Source organism: Denticeps clupeoides, chromosome 2 (genome assembly GCF_900700375.1).
Source record: "Denticeps clupeoides chromosome 2, fDenClu1.1, whole genome shotgun sequence".
Lineage (NCBI taxonomy): Eukaryota > Metazoa > Chordata > Actinopteri > Clupeiformes > Denticipitidae > Denticeps > Denticeps clupeoides.
This window is the reverse complement of record NC_041708.1, coordinates 11,466,369-11,488,330: the sequence shown is the minus strand read 5'-3', so window position 1 is coordinate 11,488,330 and position 21,962 is coordinate 11,466,369. Positions and strand designations below refer to the sequence as shown.

The following is a 21,962-nucleotide window of genomic DNA, read 5'->3' as shown; positions in this document are numbered from 1 at the left end:
TGCATGAAAAAGTCATCCCTGATACTGAAAACTCCAAATGTATTTAATGCAACATTTTTTTATTCTAAAAAAACTCTCAGCAACTTTCTGCCACATATGGTATTATATGGAATTAAAGACAACATTCTTTCTATTATCTCTCTTAGCTCTGGATGTCTTAGATTATATTGGGACCTTAGATACCGGTATGACAGCATCTGCCTGCGATGGTATGAGGTGAATGTGCCTCAGGGATCATGTAACTCAGGGTCTAGACACAGAGGGTACAAATTGAGGAATTTGGACAATTAGACCCCTCCCTCCCACAGTACAATCCTGTTGCAGGATTTTACCTACATTCCATCTGAGATGAGTGAACTGCGCTGATGAGCTACACTTATCTTATCTTCAAACACACAGACACACATACACAAATGTTATCTTTTCTCTTCTTCTCTTTGGAGTTAAGTGTCATGTGTTGTGCTGATAATTTTGGGCAATGTCTCACTTCTGCAGTGCTGCTTTGCTCAGGCATTTCAGTCACTGCTTTTTGTCAACACCTTTATCAGAATGCATTTTTTTTAGATTTACAGGAATGAGACAACTAAAATAGTTTAACTTTTCTCATCTATAATATAAATCTGAGAAGTGTGCACACCATTAAACTAATATGTTTTTGAAGCACTTTTTGATTGAAGGACATCATTCAATTTTCTTAGGTTGGAGGCTCTGAGCATGGCATATGTTGACTTTGCAATACTTGCCCACTCTTCCTTGCAGAAGTGTTCCAAATCTGTCAGAGAGCATTTGTGCACAGCCATCTTCCAAAACAGCCGTACCAAAATTTCTTCTACTGAAGTAATTGGTTGTACGTGTAGGATCATTGACATGTAAAAAGGTTAAATTCCTCTTTCTAGCAAACATGACTGGTAGCTAAAAGTGAATGGTGTTTATAACTGTTCCTTCCACTTTCAGCACAGTTCCAGCTAAAGAAAAGCAGCCCAGAATCATACCATGGTAATGGTAGTTTCTTTCCTTGGGCCTATGTGTTATTGTTTGCAAGGAAAGGCTTCCATCATAAAATTCTATGTAGGTGTTTATTCTCACATGTAGTACACACTAGTACTTTCAGTGTTCACTTCAATGTTGCTCTAGGTCTCTTGGCAGCCTGCCTTCATATTGTCTTTTTAACTAATTTGAAAAGACATCCAGTTCTTGCCAACATATTGTTTCATATTTTCAACTTTTCATGAATGTTTTTACTGTGTTCCATGGCATATCCAATACTGTGTTTTATATTTCCATTTTGTATCATTTTGTGACATAAACATATTTCTGTCCTAGATACCAAATGTTTGAATACTGACACAAAGAAGTTCACAGGCCAATCGATATCATATCCATGGGTAAACTTCATCTCTATTTGTTGTCTAGGTCGGTATTAGACCGGCTCTATGACCCAGCAGAGATGCGCTTGTTAAGGCTGGATGGCGCCCTTTGCCTATGATACCTAATTACACGGCCGGTGTTCTGACAGATCATCATCCTTTATCAGAATTGCATACCCGGAGAGCAAACTGATAGCCCTAACCCTAACCCACCTATATGTACACTGACATTATGTACAATTTCTTACCTTTATTCTGTGATTTCATAGAATGATAGACATGCCCGAAGCAACCATGATTGTGTGACGCATGCGCATTACCCAATTTCTGACAGCTATTCTGACAGGTATGCTGATCTATTAAATAAAAAGGCTCTGAGAATGAGCCAAAATCAGTAGAAAAGGCTATAACTGATTGAGAAATTCCTTCCCTCCTCAGATAAGAACAGTAATGTATCAGTAATTCCCTCCATAAGAAAAGTGTCTGAACCCAACCTCCTGGCGACCGCACAGTTTGACATATGGCTCGCCTCGGTGGGCTCTACGGGTCACCGACCTATATTGACCGGTATACTTTTTTGATATTTTGGGCATTACCCATTACAAGTTTTTTTAGAATCATATTTGATACTTTGGGCAATAACAAACATCATCATGCTCTGCATTGGGAGTCCAGTTCTTTCTAAAGAGTTGTTTTTACCTTGTCATTTGTTGGTACTGTGTGTAGATCTTCAAGTAACTATTTGTAAAAAACTTACATTTGTAAAAAGGTGAAGGCCTGTGAATACTTTCTGGTACACTGTAAATTGACTGGTAAATTGACAGCATTGTTTTTATACTTAGTTCTCTTCACCATGACAGACTTGAGCAGCGCACTCAAAACTCCCTGATTGGATCCACATTAATCCCACACAACCCCTGTTTGTACCGCTCATGAACAAGATCACAACCTGCAGGATGAAGGATGGAAGAAATAGTTCCAGTTCCACTTCATCATCTGTCTCTACAAGGTGTGCTGCGTCACTTAAATTGCCACCAAGCATGTGAACTTCTTTATAGCCACTAAATCTCCCTCTATATCTGCTGTATGTGTGAACTGTTGTAGTAGAAGACAAGCATCAGATACTATATAATAGGGTTTTATATATCTTATAATTATATATCTTATGGTAATGCAATGGGTCCCAGAAATGCACATTTCAAATATGATATACATGTTATTAAAGGGTTAATTAGGCCTGAGATGTATGTATGCCACCCCAAAATGAGCACAAATCCACTCCACTGAAAATTGCCTGGCTCTGCCACTGAACCCGACATGACTTTCCCAGAGAATAAAAATATAAAATGTGGTCTTATTTTGCAGTCAATACTTGTCAGCCAGTTAGAGATAAACCTGAAAAAATCTGGAAACAATGGCAGTATTCAATTTTTATCATACATTTTTTCATTTTACAACCTTTTGATAAAGAATTATTGATATAGATATATTGTATATGTTCCTGTTCTTCTCTATACAAGATTTTGAACAAAACATTTAATGAATAATTTCTGATGATAAAAAAATATTACAAACCATTAGGAACCATTGAATGGAAACTTGCCTATAATTATATAATATTATAAAAATATCCTAATGTTTTATCTACTAATCTGTAGGGAATTCACAGCCACAGCATGACAATCCACATAAATTTAGCACTTTCATGTGCTGTGCATATGGCTAAAACATACTGGAAACTGGCTTCTTCATTAAGCCAACCAATTGGTCAGTTCCAACCCACTTGGTACTCTCCAGATAATGGTCAGAGAGGTGGCAGGCTGAGCATGCCAGCAAGTCTACAGCTACTCCTGAGTAATTTCTGAGTAACTCCAGCAACCCTAGGAAGAAACCTCACTTTGACCACTTGGTATTATTCTTTCAGTCATTACCCAAACTTCATGACCATAGGTGAGGGCAGAGACACACAGTGCCACAAGACAGTATTCACACATTTTGTTACGTTACTGCCTTATTGTAGGATAGATTTGGGCATTTTATAAAATGTAATTTTACATCTGTTTTCAGACATTTAAGTAAAGTTATAAAAAATGGAAACACAACAAGCCAACAGTGTTCTCTTTGCTATGAAGGAAGGTTGCGGGTTCAAATCCCAAAATGCCACTGGTCCCCTTGAACAAGATACAAACCCCACACACTGCTCCCCATTTGAATTCTTGGCTTCTTGTGGTAGTTGATCCAGTATGCTGCAGCACGACTTGTTTTCAACCTTCCCAAATTCTGAAACACCACTCCACTGCTCCCTGTAGCAGCCTGCATCAGATTCAAAATACTGGTGCTTGCCTTCAAAGCCAAGGATGTGTCAGCACCCTCCTATCTCAGAGCTCTCATTACTCCTCGCTCTGCACCTTGATCTCTCCGATCCTCCAGGACTACTCGACTGGTACCACCATCTATGAATGTACTAGCATTGAAGGTCCCAAAAAAGCAATGTGATCATTATTTGGAAATGATTTGGACCTTAAGAGTAGGGCAATAATTCATCGTCCAACACAGCGATGACCTGAAGCACACCTTAATAGCAGAGTGGCTTCAGGAGCAGTCTGTAAATGTTCTTTAGAGGCCCTGTCAGAGCCCAGATTTGAATCCAATTGAAGATCTCTGAAAAGAGATCTTCAGGCTTTTGCAGGACTGAGCAAGCATGAAGACATATTTAGCTAGATGTAATTACCCCCCCACCCCCGCTAAAACAATGTCACCATGTCACTGAGCTATAATAATGTGTAACATAACTTTAAAAAGTTACATTAAGTTAATTTAAAAAAATAACCAAGTCTTTATTCCTCATTGAACATTTCATTGGTTTCACAAGAAGGACCTCAGTATTAATCAATAAAATGCTATATATATATATATATTTTTTTTTTCTAAATCTAGTCTGATCTCATCTTAAGGCAGAACTGACACATAGTGAGACACAGTGATGACCACTCAAGACTACTGTCATGAAGGCAGGTGAGGACAGGTGGAGAAAATGTTTAAGAAAAGTCCTTGAATTTCCTGAGGGAACCTGCCCTGTGGATGGAGTTAAATGTTGGCCTCATGGCTTGATGAAGTGTTGCAGGTGTCGTCTGAGGTCGGTGATGCGCATGTCCTTCAGCTGGACCAGGTGTTCAAGTCGCTTCACCTTGATTTGTAGAATCTGCTGATGCACACAACACATCAGAGGCAGAGGCACAATTCCAGCATGATAATCTGAAATTTTCCTGTCCGGTAATATTGATCAGCTCCTTTAATAGATTAATCGTCTATGGCCTGATTGATTAGCCAATAATGTAAACCTACAGGACAATAATACAAACCTACGATACAAGGCACCAACCAATGCCATAATACAAAGCATTGAGTAAACTAAAATGGGGCTCAGACCACTGTAACTAAAAGACTAAAGGCAGGTCAGGTCATGGTACTTGTAAGGACCCACTGTAAACCAATGTAAGATCAAGAGTCAAGATCTACAGAGACAGCAGAGATCTATGAAATCAAATTTATGCCAAAATGATTGAAAATAACTTTTCTAATGTTAAGCAAAATAAAATGCTGAAAGAAAAAATGATTACTACATGATTACTAAAACAAACTTTTTAGGTGTGTCTGGAGGAAGAAGAAGGATAAGTACAGTCCGAAGAACACCATCCCAACTGTGAAGCATGGGGGTGGAAACATGATGCTCAGGGGTGTTTTTCTCTTCCAAGGGGACACGACTGACAGGACAGGACTGTATTAAGTTTGGATTGGTAGGGCAACATATTGCAAAATTTTGGCTAACAACCTCCTTCCCTCAGTAAGAGCATTGAAGATGCTGGGTCTTCCAGCATGATAATGACCCAAAACGCACAGTCATGGCAACTGAAGTGTCCTCCCTGCTGCAGTGTGTGCAAACCTGGTCAAGAACTACAGGAAATGTCTGACTTCTGTAATAGTTTCTGTACCAAATATCAAGTAGCAAATACTTATTGTATGCAAAATAATAATTATTAAAATTTACAATGGGATTTTCTAAATTTTCCCCCCAGATTCTGTCTCTCAATTACATTTACATTTACATAATTTATCAGATGCCCTTATCCAGAGCGACTTACAATCAGTAGGTACAGGGACAGTCCCCCTGGAGCAACTTAGGGTTAAGTGTCTTGCTCTGGGACACAATGGTAGTAAGTGGGATTTGAACCTGGGTCTTCTGGTTCATAGGCGAGTGTGTTTCCCCTAGGCTACTACCACCCGGTAGTCTCTCACAGTTGAAGTATACCTATGATAAAACTTACAGATATCCCCATTCTTTGGAAGTGGGAAAACTTGTGTCAATTGTCAGTGTATCAAATCATAGCAAATCATAGATCTGGTTTGAACTGGGTTTGGCCCACCCTCTTTATTTGCGCATGGATATAAAATTATGATAATGTAGCATCAGACATAATTGCCCAGACGAACTGAGAGAGACCTGTGGATGCAGCATCACTAACACAGAAATGGACTGAATGTTACACAAATGATGGTGTCTCACCTCCACTGTCTGCTGTAGTGCAAGCATGGCCTGATCTTTCTCCTCCATTAGCAGGCGGATATATAGGTCAACAGTAGGGCTGAGCACTGGAGCCAAATCATTCCTGCTAGAGAGCATCAATCCATAGCACCATCAGAAATATGGACCTATCTACTCCAGGATATCAAACACTCAAAGTACACATCCAATCAGTGAACCATCAGAAACATCCATGCACATCTACTCCTGAAAAAAATGTCAATGTTTTACACTGTATGCTATCAATTTTAAACACTGACTTTAACACTGATTAGGGTTGGAATGATATAAATATGAGCTCATATAATCAATCACCAATCTTCAGAAACACAGAACCTGCCACTTACATATAACAGCAACACCAATATCAGAAATTCACTCAAGACACAAATCATGAATCAAACAAAAACACCTCACAGAGTTGACAAAAATAGAGAACATCCTCTAAGATGGGGTGTTTAAACCTATTCCTCATGATCTACCATTCAACAGGGGAACAGAGTCTTAAGGGGAACAGAGTCTTAGGCACCTAGATCAACATGTATATAATCCTTCATACGGCTGGGATGATACTGAAAATTAAATGATTGATTATTTCTAGATTAATTTATGTGTCTATGTATGTGGGCCCCACTTTTTTTTACTGCGCACGCACAATGCACTCCATCAGAAAAAGCAGCATTAATAACTGGGTGTGTTCACGCATATGGTGGTTTGCAAAAAAGGCTGGATTGAGAATGGAACTTTGCATGCACAAAAGAAATATAACAAAAATGACTCATGTTTTACATTTATTTTCCTTAATATAGTGGTGAATTCAACAGAATTCATAATCTGTAATCAGAATGTGAAAAAGACAAATTATTAATATATTTACAAAGGAAAGGAAAGAATGATAATAATAATAATAATAATAATAATAATAATAAATAAAATTAAATAAATAAAAACAATCAAATTAAAAATATATATTTACACATTTTATAATTCTGAAATCAACAATTTCAGAAATGTACTCAGACAAATTACTCTTTTACCTGGACTAGTTACATTAATGGTTTAAGAACTAACTATTGATTTCCTGTATTATTCATTCATTACTAGTTTCACAAAACATCAGATAACATTGTGTGACAATGAACATACAAGTAGTTACAATACAATTGTCTCATTCTCAATAATTAATAACATTTATAATTAATTATTTGTTCATGACCTTTATGTTAACAAAGATGTACCTGACTTTATCTTCCTTTCTGCGAGGCGGTTTCTGGTGTGATGTTTCAGGCATGAGCTGCTGTTTTTCTGCATAAGTGAGAGGTAGACAGTGAGAAAATGTGTTTTATTGACATGTTAATTAGTCTGAGAACAATCTAAAACTGCTTAAACACCTTAAGATGGATTCATGGGCTTTCAGTCTAAGAGAAATCCCCTCAGACAGATGTAACGGCTAAACAGGACATCCTATCCTGAGGCTGGGAGAAAAGTGATTTCAATGGTGTCATAATATCCTTCCTAAAACACTTTCACAAGAAGTTCCTCTCAACTAGACCAGTGGAATTGTGCCAATAAAGCAACATGAAGTACTGCCCTAGTGCCCTCCCAGCAGCTTAAAGCACACTGGAGCCAGGTTGATGTCTGTACACTCTCATTACAAGAGTAAGGTCAGAAGGACAGCACAGCAGCATACCATGAGCACCCATATGCACACTGACAACCTCTCTAAATATTATCATGCTGACCTTGTAAATAATCCTCAAACAGACCAGTAGCTGACTTTTTAAAATTTCTCTGAAATTTGTGGTGCTGTCATTCACTAAAACTGCGATTCTAACAAAAAATACATATTTAGTATTGTGTTATTCTATCAGTATTTTATTTAAGATGGCAGCTCACCCCAGGAAATTAAGGGAGATCTATCACGTGAGCCTCAATGGCTAGAGACGGTATGCAGCAAGGAGCGGGAGGCCAGAGAAGGTAAAGACCAAGAAGATGATCAAAATGATCTGCTGAGAGGAGCTGACCAGGCCACAATCCTAGAGACTGGTTAGAAACCTGGTGGAGCTCAGGTAAGATCTGAGAAACTGCAATATGGTATCTCAGTTTTCATATGGGATAAAAAGGCAAAAGGTTCCTTAAATCTGAAGGCTCCCTTCTTGCCACGGTGTTGCTCAAGTCCATCATTTCCATCCTGAACTGGGACAATAACATAGCTGCATTTACAACAGGCTTTATTTAAAACAACAACACAGGGTTCCACTGCATATAAATCCATTATCAACCAATAACAGAATATCAAAGATATCAATAATTGCTGTTGTAAGACCATCAAGCTTCTTCTCATCAAGAACATTCTAGGACAAAAATAGCTTGCATGCCCTGTGGCAGATTGTACTGTTTGGTTTTCTGCTCCTGGAGTCAAACAGCAGACATTAAAAGGTCAGTAAAGGTCTCCCTTAAACCACAAAAATGTCAGTAGGGTTTGGAATGTGTCTTATCCCTGAAAATGCAGGAATTTGTCATAGAAAAAAAGCATAAAAAACACAATATGCAATTAATGTAAAGGGGTAGTGGTTGGCCTAGCAGATAAGGACCTGTAATCGTAAGGTTGCTGGTTCAAATCCTAAACCGCCAACATGCCACTGAGCAATGCACCATCCCCATAGACTGCTCCCTGGGAGCAGTCTCCCTTTCATGGCTGCCCACTGCTCACTATGGTCATGTGTCAATTGCAGAGGACACAATTCGTTGTGTGCACCGTGTGCTGTGCTGCAGTGTTTCACAATGACAATCACTTCACTTTCACTTTTTTTAAAATCTAAAAATAGTGGTGAGGACAATTTTACATCTTAAATAAAGAGGCAGGGCAAGATGCTAAAAGCTAGATGGACAGTACCTGCTTGTGGTTCCTTGTGAGCAGTGCTGTAGTACTCCAAAGCCTAGCATTAAAACAAAGAGAAACGGAGAACTGTCCTTAAATTTTGCCAGCAAATGAATCGAACAGCACAATCAAAACCTACCTGTGTGCCCTCTGTCCCTCTTCTCAGCCTTCTCTCCTCTATCTTCGCTCTCAGCGTGCAGAGCACGGGCTCAACGCAGCCAGCGGTGCTGACCACAATCTTCTGCACAATCTCCTCCGTAACGCAAAAATTCAGCTGGGAAAAAACTTTTCTGAAGCCACAGAAGAGAAATGGCCGAGAATTCTCAATTCTTCATCACTAATATTGTGTACACTGCTGGGTGTAAAAATGAGCCAGCAACATTTTTATTTGTCTACGTATAGATATTCTCTTTGAATTATTGAAGTATTGAAATATGAGCATTTACATGATCCCCATCCCTCCCACATTATGCCTTTTTCAGTGTCCTGCAAAGACAAAATCTGGAGCACGCTCTGCGATTCACCTTATTCTGTAATTCAAAGTAGGTTTGTGCTTTTCAGAACATGCCTGCACCTTGCATTGTCTCCAGTGGCAGAGCAAAAATAGGGATCACTAAAATAGGGATCAAACTTGAGCATGAACAGGGCATTCATAATTCAGTTCTAGTTGTTACTCATATGTCCTCAACAGAGAAAGTTTTTTCTCAAAACGATGGAGCGGCTCATCTACTGTACAGGAGATTAATTCACTGTTGTTTTTCTCATCAGACCTTTAAGACACCTCTGTGCGCCTTATAAAAATTAAGTTGAAATGATGCTACAGCTGACTGTACATTTTGGGCCTTGAAGATCCTTGCAGGGCCTTGCATGATTCCAGCTTTTCCACTAGTTTCACAGCATCATGTTTCTGACATGATTTACAATTAAGACCATTAAACACCATAAATACTTCTTAATGTAAAATAGACAAGGTTTTGGCGAAGGGGAAATCTTTATGTGCGTGGGGGCGAAGCGCGCTTTGCCTGTTCAGGGTGCTCCAGTTACTCCGCTTCTGACGCGTGGAGTTTGCGGCTGTGTAGTTGTGCAGATCCACCAGTTTGGGGAAAAAGTGTTTCACAACCTCAGCAGCCATCACTGCGAACGGCAACGTAATGCGATAAGAAATAATTAACGCCGGTACATGTGATTTCGAGTCGGATATGGTAAGTTTATTGATTAAGTTACCTCCATCGCTGAAATCTCGCGATATGTTCCGTTTGGGTCGAGAAAGGGGTATTTTGTCAATCCAAGCATACAGGTCTTGTAATGCTTCTTCGTTTAACTTTTTATCCATTATCTAGTAATCAATAAAACAACAGAACTAAATTCAGGGAAATATATTAGCGAATGTCGGCCCTCCTGTTTCAAGCCCCTCTGTGCGGGCAGGTGGTGGTGTTTGAAGGGTTACTAGGCAACCAGCTAACAGGTCTACGGCAAATGGGGAGGGACAAACTCAGCAACGAACTAATGAGTTTACACACAACATAAAGTCACGGTTGATTTCACTTAAAAACTAATAAAAACGATCAGAACAAAACAGGGATGTGGTTGGCTAGGTTTGTTAACTGATTTCCATATTTAAATAAACATTAAATTACACTTATGAAGAAGCACGTAACAGGGTGCCAAAATTTGCCGTTTTGCATTTTGCACCATTTTGCCCTCAATGATCACATAATGTCCACAGTATATTAAAGTTGTATGCATTGAGCAGTTATAAACAGTCAAGCCATTGTTCAATAAATATGATGTAAAAAACACAAAATATTTTATTACAGTATACAATGTTAATACAAAATGTTGATTTTTTTGCACGTTAATACAAAATCATTCAAAATCTCTCAAAAAAGCAGACTGGCTGACAGCAATATTAACTTAAAACTGGCACAAAGTCCATAATGTGCAAAATATCCAATAGACAAAATAAAACGCAAATAGTTTTATCAAAAAACAAGAGATGTGATGCACAGTGCAACAGCCACAATTTTGAACTGGAGAACTTTGTCTGACATTCGTACCAAATTGGAAGAAAAACAAATCAGAACAAGATCATCAATTTGTGCAAATCGCTTTGAACACAGCCCCCAGATCTTCCAAGGGAGAGCAAAATCCCCATCTGTTTTCCCTTCTTTTCTCATGCTCCCGGGTAACAGCACAACACATAACCGCAGCATCAAAGCCTCCCTTTGTTGGGCTGGTCAGCAGACCTCTGCGAAGTTTAGGCAGGATAAACACTGGATGTCCCCAATTCCAGTCATCTGGGTCCTTTGGGAGGAATCAAAGCAACCTTCTGGCTAGCGATGACCTGAAATCAGAATAACATAACCTCAGAGATCATCAGTTATGCAGATATCAGGGTAAAGATCTGGACAATGTCCAGATGTAGAGACATTCCTGCTTCCCTTAAAATGGTTTTCCCTTCTTTAGGAAGTAATAAGATGGCATCTCATTATACTGTAATTTGAGGTATTGTTCTTAAATGTTATTATAGATTTTAATTTAATGTGGGATGTAAGAAAATCACATAAGACTACATCCATGAAGATGCTTATGGCTTGTTCTGTAGCACGAAAAAATAAATGACATGATATGAAAGGTACCATTTAACTGTCTCTTCCATCTAACACTGTATTTTAAACTATATACACTGAACATACACTATATACACATTTATTTAACAAAAAATACAAAACACTTAACTTGGCTGGAGAACAAGCAATAATGAATAATGTTTATATAACATAATTTTGCTTGGGCATACCAGTTTGACATTGAGAGGTGGCAGTGGCCTTGACGGAGGTAAAGGTTTGCTTGGAGGAGGAAGAGGTTTATTTGCAGGCAACTGTGGTAAACACTGGAGTAAAATACTGAATTAGAAGTTTGCTCATTTAAGGTTGTGTCCTAAACACATGCAATAAACAGAAGTGCTTCTATTAGATTTGTTCACCTGTGAAAACTGGGGTCTAACTGGGATGGCGTAGATCAACCCTGAAGTCCTTTCAGAGGATGGCGGTCCCTGTCAAAAAGAATTAGGAATTTAAGATAATGTATTGAAATGATGTCCTGCTGTTTAACAGAAAATCACATTTGCCATTAGGTAACATAATCCAGATCACCTGCTTAGGGTGAGGTATTTTAAATGTCTTGGGAGGCTGTAAAAAATATGTTTCTGTGAAAATACATCTTCATTCTGTGCATATTTCTGCATATTTATATAATAGGCCTTTGAAAGAGGTGGTGAATAATCCTGTCTTTGAAATGTCTCACCTAAAAAGTCATAAAATCAATGGTTCTGTGGAACCATTGCTACAATCATGTAACTATTCAGAATTCAATTTGTTATAACATTTCAAATATATAGCTGTACCTAGCATTGTTTTTCAATTAACATATTTAACTATATTTTGTATATTCTCTTACCTCAGGAGCATCATGTGAAGGAGCCACAGTTAACAATGTACAGGCCTGGGTGCTGGATGATGCCACAAAGGTTGGCTGACTGATTGTTGGGGGGCCACACTGAGGATTGTTCCTTGCATTGCTTGGTTGAAAGACTGGATTGGACTGGCCAGAGAAGAGGCGACCCCTCCTAAATCTTCTTCACAAGAAAAGAAAGAACAGCAAAATGCATATTTTACACAGAAAGACAACTTTATAATATTAAATAGTCATTGATCATTCCAGGGCTACCTCTTGGTGGGTATCACTGGTCTCCTGTAGCACATCCTGTAGCGACCGATGATGAGAGTGAAGAGGCACAGACCTACTACAGCCACACTCACCCCAATGACCATAGCCTGACCTGCAACACCCCAGAAACAACACATGATCACGATACACCAGCAACTAGGCAAGTCCCATTCACAAAACATCCGCTTATGCTTAAACAACTTTACCCCTTTTTTCTGGTTCTTAGGCCAATGTTTTAACCACAATTAAAAAATATACCTGTGAGATGTTATTGAGGAAAGCTGCTGAAGGAAGGTGTAAATTTGTTTAGGTTTCGATTGATAATATATAGCATACAGACTTCTTATTGAAGCACAAATCTAAAGTGTCTATTTGTAGATTTAAATATGGCTAATGCCAAACAACTTCCCATTGAAATATAGCTATTTTCCATTATTTTTTATACAGAGTGAAAAAAGAATCTCTTGTGCCACCGGAATGGAAGGTTACCCACCGGATTCTGAAGTGCCCAGTTCCTCAGCACAGTAGGGTGGGGCCCATCCTGCTTCACACTGGCACCGGTTCTCATGGTTACACACCTAGCACAGGAAAATGTAATGGTCAGGCACAATGAAGTTGATTTGAGGTCATGAAGAAAAGTAAATCAAACCCGAATTCTGGAATAGTTGGAGAACATTCTGTAAATCTCAACAAAATGAGGACTAAGAGACTTTTAAATCACATGAGCCAATATTTTATTTACAAGAGAAGACAGATAACATAAATGTTTAAACTGAGAAATTTTATGCACTCTTTAAATGTGATGCTTGTTGCAGGTCTCAACAATATTTCTAACATTCCCCTATACCATCAGAGGTGCTGACTCTTTAACTGAATGTTGATAACCCACTGGAAGGTCTCCCCCCTCTTTAGCCTGGAGGACATGGCATCCATGATATCCAATGATGTCAAATTTGTACCTGCCTGACCCCGGAACACTTTGAAACTGTCCCTTTCAAATGAGTCTTGACCCCCAGGACATGATGGCACTTCTGGAGAGTGTTGAAATATGGATTCCTTTTCGCATGATATGAGTTTAAGGTGGCAGATGTCATGGCAGGTTGTGTTTACAGACAGTAGTGTAAGGTGTCATGGCGGACCCCCGATGACGTTTCCCGGGGCTCTGATTCCCCGCATCTGACATCCACCCTGTGGAAGTTTGCTTGCGTCTGTGCTCCGGATTACGGTATTAAACTGTGAACCCAGCAAAGGGAGACACGTTTGCGCTTAACCAGTGTTTGGAACGGTCTTGTTATTGTTTTTGAGTGTGTGAGTGGTCCCTTTCCTGTCCCCGTTTCTAAGTAGAGCCCGTATTTGTGGTGCTAATCTGCACCTGGGTCCATTTCCTCTTTTCTGTGTTGTGAGATATGGAAGTATTCCTGGGCCAATTAAGCAATGTCACTGACACTGTCATTGGTTTTAAAGTATCCCACTAAATTTTTAAGCACTCTTTCACAGATTGAAAGCCTCTGCCCATCTTTAATTCCGAGAGACTCCCTTTAGAGCTAATAATGTTACAGACCTGCCATCAGTTAACTTAATTAGTTGCTAGATGTTCTCCAAGCTGAATATTTTTTAAGCTTTCTTGCTTTCTCAGGCATTAGTTGCTCTTGTGCTGACTTATTTTGGGACCTGTAGCAGGCAACAAATATGAAATGAACTCATTTAGTGAAAAAAGGTGTATAATTTCTTCGTTTGAACATTTGTTATCTGTGTTCTGTTGTGAATAAAATATTGGTTCATGTGATTGTCCCAACTGTAAAAAATGCATATTATTGGTACTCACCCCATGATTGTTGCATTTTGCAGAACAACCTGTGTTTTCATACACACTGACATTCTGACAGAGACTGTTGAAACATACCTGCACAGAGATACTGACTGTAATGAAAAAGATTAACGCACACTCATGACATGAGTCATGTCACTCTCACATACCATATTACTCCCACATTTAGTTCCTGTTGGAACCTTTCCTGAGTCTCCAGAGGCATCCACAGCCTCATTGCATCTGGCCCCTGCCATCAAAAAGTACTTCATTCGGTTGGTGATTGGCAAATCTTTCCCGCCTGAGCAGTAGAGCACCCCACACATCGCATGGCTGAAAAGAGCATGTAATAAAGACAACAGGATTTTTAAAAACTCTCTATCTTATGCTTATGCCCAAATGAAACCTATTACAAGATATTCATAAGATGCTGAACCCAAATGGCGGCGCCACAGTAGCTCACAGAGGCCTCTCCCGTTCCACAATGGTGCTTTTAATTGTTCTTTTTTGTACTTTTGTACACTATGTACTGTCTAACATGTATGTAGCTGAAATGACAATAAGGCTCAACCCCTGAACAAGACATTTAACTGATTGTAAGGTGCTCTGGATAAGGGATTCTGTTAAATGCCATAAATCTAAATGTTAATTATACAACGAATTCCTACAGCTGACTACGCTGATCAGAAATATCTTACCGTTTGTCACACCTCTGGTAATTATAGAAAGGGCAGTTACTGTTCTTAGTGAAGCATTGACCTGCAGCAACTTTGGCATCTAAACAAAGAACACAGGTAAACCCAACACGTAAAACATCATGAAACAATGCAAAACACCTCACAGATTCAGAGGATTCGGCCAAATAGTCAAATATTGTGGTCTTTGGTCCCAAAATTCCATTAAAAGAATAAGATTCTGAATATCATAAACCGGAAGTTCAGGAACACGTGCAAACCAGCTGCATAATAAACTAGTTTAAAAGTACCATCAGCATCTAAGAGTGACTCAGCCAGTTTTGTGGCCAAAACCAACAAATCGATTCAGCACAAAATGTGGTACCTTTCCCCCAGAGCCTGCTGCATTGATCCTGGTGGGAGGGGCACTGGCCATTGTAGCAGTAGCCCCGATCCTGGTTGCAGGGGCTACCGTTCATCTTAAACGTGTCTTTGGGACAGTCAGACGATTTGCCTGAGCAGAGCTCAGAAAGGTCACAGTCATCAGCAGCGACTCTGCAGACGGTTCCCACCGGCTTCAGCTAAAGAGGGGAGGCAGCGAAAAAAGTCAGAATGACGCAGAAACAAACCAAGCAGACATGATATGAAAATGTGTTGACCTGTCCAAAATTATTAATCCAATTGAGCAGCTGTGAGATGTCCTATAAAAACGAGTCCCATTCACTTCACAATTTGTCAGGATCTGGTCTGGAAGGGGCTACTCCGGATCCTCTGTTATTATGATTCCTTATTGTTTTCACGTGTCTGCCTCTGAGTGAGTGCGTGCTACTCAATGGTTTACAGTTTAATACTATAAAAACACATCTTGACTAAGTTAAAAAACATTGGGTAAATTCCCATTAATTGCAAATGCAGTCATCCCTCTGGGAAAGAGTAGTGGGTACCTGGCAGTTTTTACAGCACTCTCCCTGAGCACACTGGGAGCCCTCTGTCAGGCGGCAGTTGGTGGCATTACAGCAGGGGTTTGTGCACTCCTGACAGGGCCAGAATGAGATAAGATGACGAGCGAAAATCATCAGAACTCTCACTGGAGAGTCCTGAAAAGAACAAGCCCACCTCTACTGTACCACAGTCACACTCCTCTCCTGGCTCCACAAACACGTTTCCACACACAGGAGGTCCAAACAACTGCTCTGTCCCTGGGTTGTCCAGTAGGCAGCTGGGGTTGTAGTCCTCCAGAAATTTCTGGTAACTCTGCTTACTACATACACTGAACTGATCTGGGTATGGAGCCCTGAAAAAAGTGACAGAGATTTGTCAAATGTACTGTCATACCACATAAATGTAATATTACACCGAACATACATATTGGAATATCAACTAAAATATGAATTAATAAAAATAAATAATACATAGTTTTTTTTACCCAACAGATTCTGCCATGACACAACTTTTGTCAAACATTGATTTTGCACAGATGCAGTCCTGATAATCATGCAACATGCCTAGGTTGTGTCCCATCTCATGAGCAATGGTGGATGCCAGGGTGATGGCATTCTCATGGTGGTCCTAAAGAAAAGTAGGGTTATTATTGCATATATATATACATATATAAATTCTATAGGTGCCCTGTCAAATGTATTTTAAAATATCACAGAAGTGTAAATATAAATACATAGAACAAACCTGGTTCACTGCACCAGAGCGGTCTGAACACATTGCAGAAATGTATGCTAAACCAACAGTTGTGCCATCAAAATCCTGCCCTCTGCAATAGAATAAAATCCATAAATTCCTCATTGCAGAGTGTGGATTTAACTACTAAAGAAAATCCTAAGACAGATGGGCTCACGTGACCAACTGTGCGTTGTCGTGTCTCTTCCTCTTCAGCAGGCTGTCTTGCCGCCACTGGATGAAATTCTGCAGCGTGATGTTGGGATTGGAACTGACCTGGATCAGATCCACATGAGACCATAGCTCCAGGCCAACCAGCATGACACGAATGTTCATAGGTCTATACAACTGCAGGATAGAGTGGAGAACAGTTTGACTTTCTAAAAAAATAAAAAATAAAAAATGCCTTACTGGCCAAAAATCCTGTAAGGTTTCTATATTACCTTGTCAATGTGATTTGCAACTCCCATCATCCTCTCTTCTATCTTCTTGCGTCCATGTTTTCTATACTGAGGTAAAAATTGGTGGACATAGTGATTTAGCCTTAAAGGTTTTGGTATAATCCCTATTTAAGGAACACCTTCAAAGTTCGCTCGGACCTCTGTGTTGTCCACCACCATAACCATCTCAACGTAGCGCTGTGTGCTGAGCTTGACCTGGCTCTTCACACCTGCTGGCTTGGGAATCATGCTGTAGACAAAATCGTTGAGCCAGCTTTGGTCTCGCCTGTGCCTCAGGTGTTTCTGCCGGTACACTGCATGGTCTCCGTCCACAGAACCTTGCAGAGGTTCAATCATGTAGACGTGCTGCTCAGCCTTCATAAAGCCCCTGCCAAAGCCAGACATCAGAACATCACAAAACATGCTGGTCATGCTGCTTTTCTATGCAGCAGATATATCTCAATTGATTTTGTACATTCAGTAATACCTGTCAGCCACGTGTCCCCTGGGACTACTTACAAAAATATATTATAAAATATTTGCAAAAATGTTTGTGGTGTACTGGTGAGATAATGTTGTTCTGTGTTCACAGAAATTCCAATGCAATAATTGCTAATATGCACCAAACTGAAATCAACACCCACCATTTTGAGGACAAAAATTTATTTTATAATTGTTTCATTAACAAAGTGTTTTCCCCACTCTCCTTGTGGAAATGGGTACAGTTCTTCCATTCATTGTTCACTTCATTAACTACACCTTTATCATTAATTAACTGTAACTTTAACAAGTGATGAAATGTTTATTTCACTCACTGCATTCCTGAGCATAGTCCCACACTGACAGAGGAGTCCTTGAGTCCATGGATGTGACCATGGTAGTAGCAGTGATCCTGGATTAAAAGCCACACACACTCTTTACTCACTTTACTCACTTGTTGCATTTAAAATGTGTCTCATCTACTGTAAATGTGACACTGTAGCAGCTTCTTCCTGCTTTTACTACGATTAGCTGTAGTCTCACCCAAATTTCTGGGGTTGTCTTCACCATCGTCCCATCCTCTGCATAATGGGTCACGGTATAGCTCTTTCCTAAAAACACTCTGAAAAAAAGAAGACATCTTGTTGGTTGCAGCACTGAGGTAACTTTTTGTAGACTTTATAACTTTATAAATATAAAGGACTATGAAGTATAAGTATAAAGTATATACGTAGTGAGCTGATTTCTGAATGGTGGTGGTGTTACAGTGTTTAAACCATCAAAAAAAGGCTTCTAATGAAACAAGGTGTCTTTTGGCTGAAAATTCTGAAAATTCTAATTTGGCTGAAGCCGTGTTTGCTTCTCACCGGTTTTTCTCTAGGTGAACTGTGTAGTTCTTCCCCTCAAGACTGAGGCCGTACTGGAGTTCATCAGGGTATTTCTGTTCAACACACACACACAAAAAAAAAAGCTTCCGTTTTAATCTTTTAATGCTCACATGTGCCTAAAACATTTTTATTAAAAGTACTAAATACAAAATAAATAATGTTGTTACTTTTACAACCCAAATTCCAGAAATTGGAATAAAATGAAAACTAAAAGACTTTCAAATCACATGAGCCAATATTTTATTCCTAACAGAACATTAATAACATATCAAATGTTCAAACCTTTATTGGATGCTGACACTGCATCACTCATCATGATTGTGTCAATGACATTAGTAAATGGGGGCAGGAATACTTCCAGAAACCACTAGCTGTAAACGTAATCCACAGTGCCATCTGCAGATGCCGTCTAAAAGCTCTATCATGCAAAAGGAAGCCGTATTTCAACATGGTCCAAAAGTGTAGTCATGGCCTGTGTGCCAAGACTCATTTGAAATGGACTGTTTTAAAGTGGTTAAGTGTTCCATGGTCAGACAAGTCCAAATTTGACATTCTTGGTAATAGGGACACTGTGTTCTCGGTGCTAGAGTGAATTGATTACTTAAATTTGGAGTTCTGTAAAAATGCATTGTTCCATAATTTCTTAGACAAACTCATGTATCTATGTTCAGGAACTCTCTGACTACTCATATGCTGAAGGTCAAGCATTTGTACTGGAACATTTTGTAGAAATGCTCAATTAAATGTTCCACATATATGTACAAATATATATTAGTTTCTTATCTAACGCATATTACTTGGTTAATGAGGGAGTGTAAAAGCGATGACACCAAGTTTAACACACCCCATTCACACCCGAGACCTCGTAACACTAACAACTCACATGACACCAGGGAGGGAAAATGGCTATTTGGGCACAATTTGGAAATATTTCCTTAGGTACTCACTTATGCTGCCAGCAGATTAGGCATTTGTGCCTGCGTGTTTAGTTATTTTCAAGGGACAGCAAATTTCAATTGTTGTGCAAGCTGGACACTGACTGCTGTACAGTTTATCAAAGTGTCATATCTACATTGCTGTCCCAAGAACAATATATCTATATTTTCAGAAATGTGAGAGGCGTACTCACTATTTTTTCGAGATACTGCATATGTACTCCCTAAATTGCAATGAATGGCAGTGTTATGCAGTAGACACACGATAACCTTTAACCTTAAGATTTGAAAAGCAGACAGCTTCAGGGAAGCCACATGAACAAAAGAATGTGATCCTTTTTTGCACCACAGGTATCCATTCTATTTATAGTCTGTAAGCCACTGATGAGGTTTGACAGTTTGAATCTTGGTGGTGAATTATGAGGCTTTGTAGGGTGGTAGTAGCCTAGTGGGTAACACACTCGCCTATGAACCAGAAGACCCGGGTTCGAATCCCACTTACTACCATTGTGTCCCTGAGCAAGACACTTAACCCTAAATTGCTCCAGGGAGACTGTCCCTGTAACTACTGATTGTAAGTCGCTCTGGATAAGGGCGTCTGATAAATGCTGTAAATGTAAATGTAAATGTAAATGAGGCTGCTGCCTATGGTTTGAGATGGGAGCACAGAAACAACCGCCTGTTTATTTTTCCCCACAATGCAGTTAGCTGCGGATCACAGCAACAGAATAACGAGTAATGATTTTCACAGTTTCCGTCATGGTTCTGCATTCACATAACACGTCTAGTTGTCTTTTCATGCTTGTATTGTTTTTTTGTTGCTTGGGGCAACTCATACACAATCATGGTAATTGCCATAGTTTTTAAAGTACAACGGATAACTTTGAGGCCTACCTCCTTTACTTCTGTAAGTGAAATAAGTGTTTCCTTCTTGTGATGGGTTAGCACGTGAATGGCCAGAGAAGTCCTGAACACAGATCCCCCAATTGCCAGAAATCATGGAGCAATGCATTTTTACAGACCTCCAAAGCTGAGTAACCAATGCATTTTGTAAATTGCATTCTGAGATTTCATTTAAAATGCATGCTAAATGACATTCAGTGTTTTGGAGTGAAATTTACTCGTTTATTAGCGTTGTATTTCAGTGCGTTCTGGATCGTGATTTAGCGTCGGTGGAGGAGGGAGACAATTCCAGCGTCTTTTCAGCATCCATTTGAACATTTGAACTGATATATATAGTGATTTAAAAGTATTTTAACGTTAATTTTATTCTAATGTAAAGAATTTGAATGAAATGAATAAAGATCCCCTTATATATTAAGCACCTGAGGAACGTCCAGACTCCTTTTCTCAAGTCGCACCACATCACCCTGATGCACGTCCCGTAACTCCGGAGCGAATCCGCCAAATCCTGTTCAAAACCGGCCACATGAGCTGATTACGAGTATAAATGCAGGCTCGTTCTGAATAGAAGCTCATTAAACAAAAGATTTTAAGACTTTTTTTGCTCCGCTTACCCACTGAAGATAGAGTAAAAAGGCACAAACGCAGAGCGCGAATCATGATGAAGGTCCCCGCCGCTGCTGCTCCAACATCCCGACCCTCTAGAATAAAGGAGCCGGTAGTAGTGATGTGTCGGTCGCGAACGAAACGGCTCTTGGAGCCGGCTCTTTCAAGTGAACGATCAGAGCCGGCTCCTGCCTGTGAGCCCCCTAGCGGTCATGTAGTAGAAAAAAAGTTATTGGCCATGTGACAATCCAAGCGGCCGGACCCGAGGCCTGCTGGATGTGCAGCACAAGGAGGACGTTCTCCAACATCAGTATCACTTAAGGTGTGCCAGCCATTGGCCTGTTGAGGTAACTGCGGTTTACTGCATGCACAGTGATTTTGGTCTGTGAACCAGTACCTTCAGTTCACTTTAAAGAAATACAGAAATCCATGTTTTCTCTGAAAAATAAAGTTTTAGGAAAATAATTGTGCATAACCTTAATTACTGCAAAGAGTCTAGTGAGGCTATGCTTTTAATCTTGTACAAGACCTCAAGACTATATTGTCATTGTAAAGTTGCCTGGACAACGACATTAGCTAGCAAGGCCACATGGGAAAACCACAGTACAAGATATAAAAACAATATAAAATACACAATGTAAGGTACAAGAGAAACAGAGACATCAAGGCATCATATACAAGGGCATATACAAGGACATCACAAATATAATAAATAAGGTGGGAAGGGGTTTATTCAGAAAGAATAGATTAAACTATAAGTTAGGTTGGTGGGTGCACGTTTGGCAAGATATTGCACAGGATATTGCCCATAGTCAGTAGCAGCAGTGAGATGACTGTATGGAAGAAGTCTGCATCATGCAGACACATGTGCACACCCTTACACACAAATATACACACAAAGCGGTGAGGGTGGAAGGTTAAAGGACTGATGTCAGTGATCTTGTGCGATGGAGTCCAGGGAGGGGAGGGGAAATCCCCTTTTCTGCTGTTCTGTTGA

The 21,962-nt window shown here is 39.7% G+C and overlaps 2 protein-coding genes across 6 annotated transcripts; both read right to left on the bottom strand.

The window, feature by feature from the left end:
• Positions 1-2,890: 2,890 nt before the first annotated feature.
• spef1 (sperm flagellar 1) lies at positions 2,891-10,272 on the bottom strand. Of its 4 annotated transcripts, none has more exons than XM_028969789.1 (7): positions 10,055-10,272; positions 9,853-9,964; positions 8,970-9,120; positions 8,846-8,888; positions 7,188-7,254; positions 5,932-6,037; positions 2,891-4,572 (listed from the first exon to the last, which is right to left on the bottom strand). In XM_028969789.1, exons 1-7 carry the CDS (start codon positions 10,161-10,163, stop codon positions 4,468-4,470), a joined length of 693 nt encoding a protein of 230 aa, XP_028825622.1. In that variant the 5' UTR covers positions 10,164-10,272; the 3' UTR covers positions 2,891-4,467. The 4 variants fall into 4 exon arrangements, with proteins under 4 accessions (XP_028825622.1, XP_028825623.1, XP_028825625.1 ...); XM_028969790.1 differs by having other exon boundaries at positions 2,891-4,569; XM_028969792.1 differs by having other exon boundaries at positions 5,932-6,034.
• A 343-nt stretch (positions 10,273-10,615) lies between these two features.
• adam8a (ADAM metallopeptidase domain 8a) lies at positions 10,616-21,108 on the bottom strand. Of its 2 annotated transcripts, none has more exons than XM_028967015.1 (22): positions 20,974-21,108; positions 20,782-20,867; positions 18,501-18,574; positions 18,178-18,256; positions 17,970-18,046; positions 17,314-17,542; positions 17,158-17,223; positions 16,893-17,062; positions 16,727-16,808; positions 16,467-16,609; positions 16,157-16,334; positions 15,985-16,074; positions 15,426-15,621; positions 15,065-15,143; positions 14,537-14,699; positions 14,385-14,462; positions 13,053-13,137; positions 12,560-12,671; positions 12,290-12,467; positions 11,817-11,885; positions 11,631-11,723; positions 10,616-11,174 (listed from the first exon to the last, which is right to left on the bottom strand). In XM_028967015.1, exons 1-22 carry the CDS (start codon positions 21,017-21,019, stop codon positions 11,124-11,126), a joined length of 2,424 nt encoding a protein of 807 aa, XP_028822848.1. In that variant the 5' UTR covers positions 21,020-21,108; the 3' UTR covers positions 10,616-11,123. The 2 variants fall into 2 exon arrangements, with proteins under 2 accessions (XP_028822848.1, XP_028822849.1); XM_028967016.1 differs by having other exon boundaries at positions 12,290-12,464.
• Between the last annotated feature and the right edge of the window lie 854 nt (positions 21,109-21,962).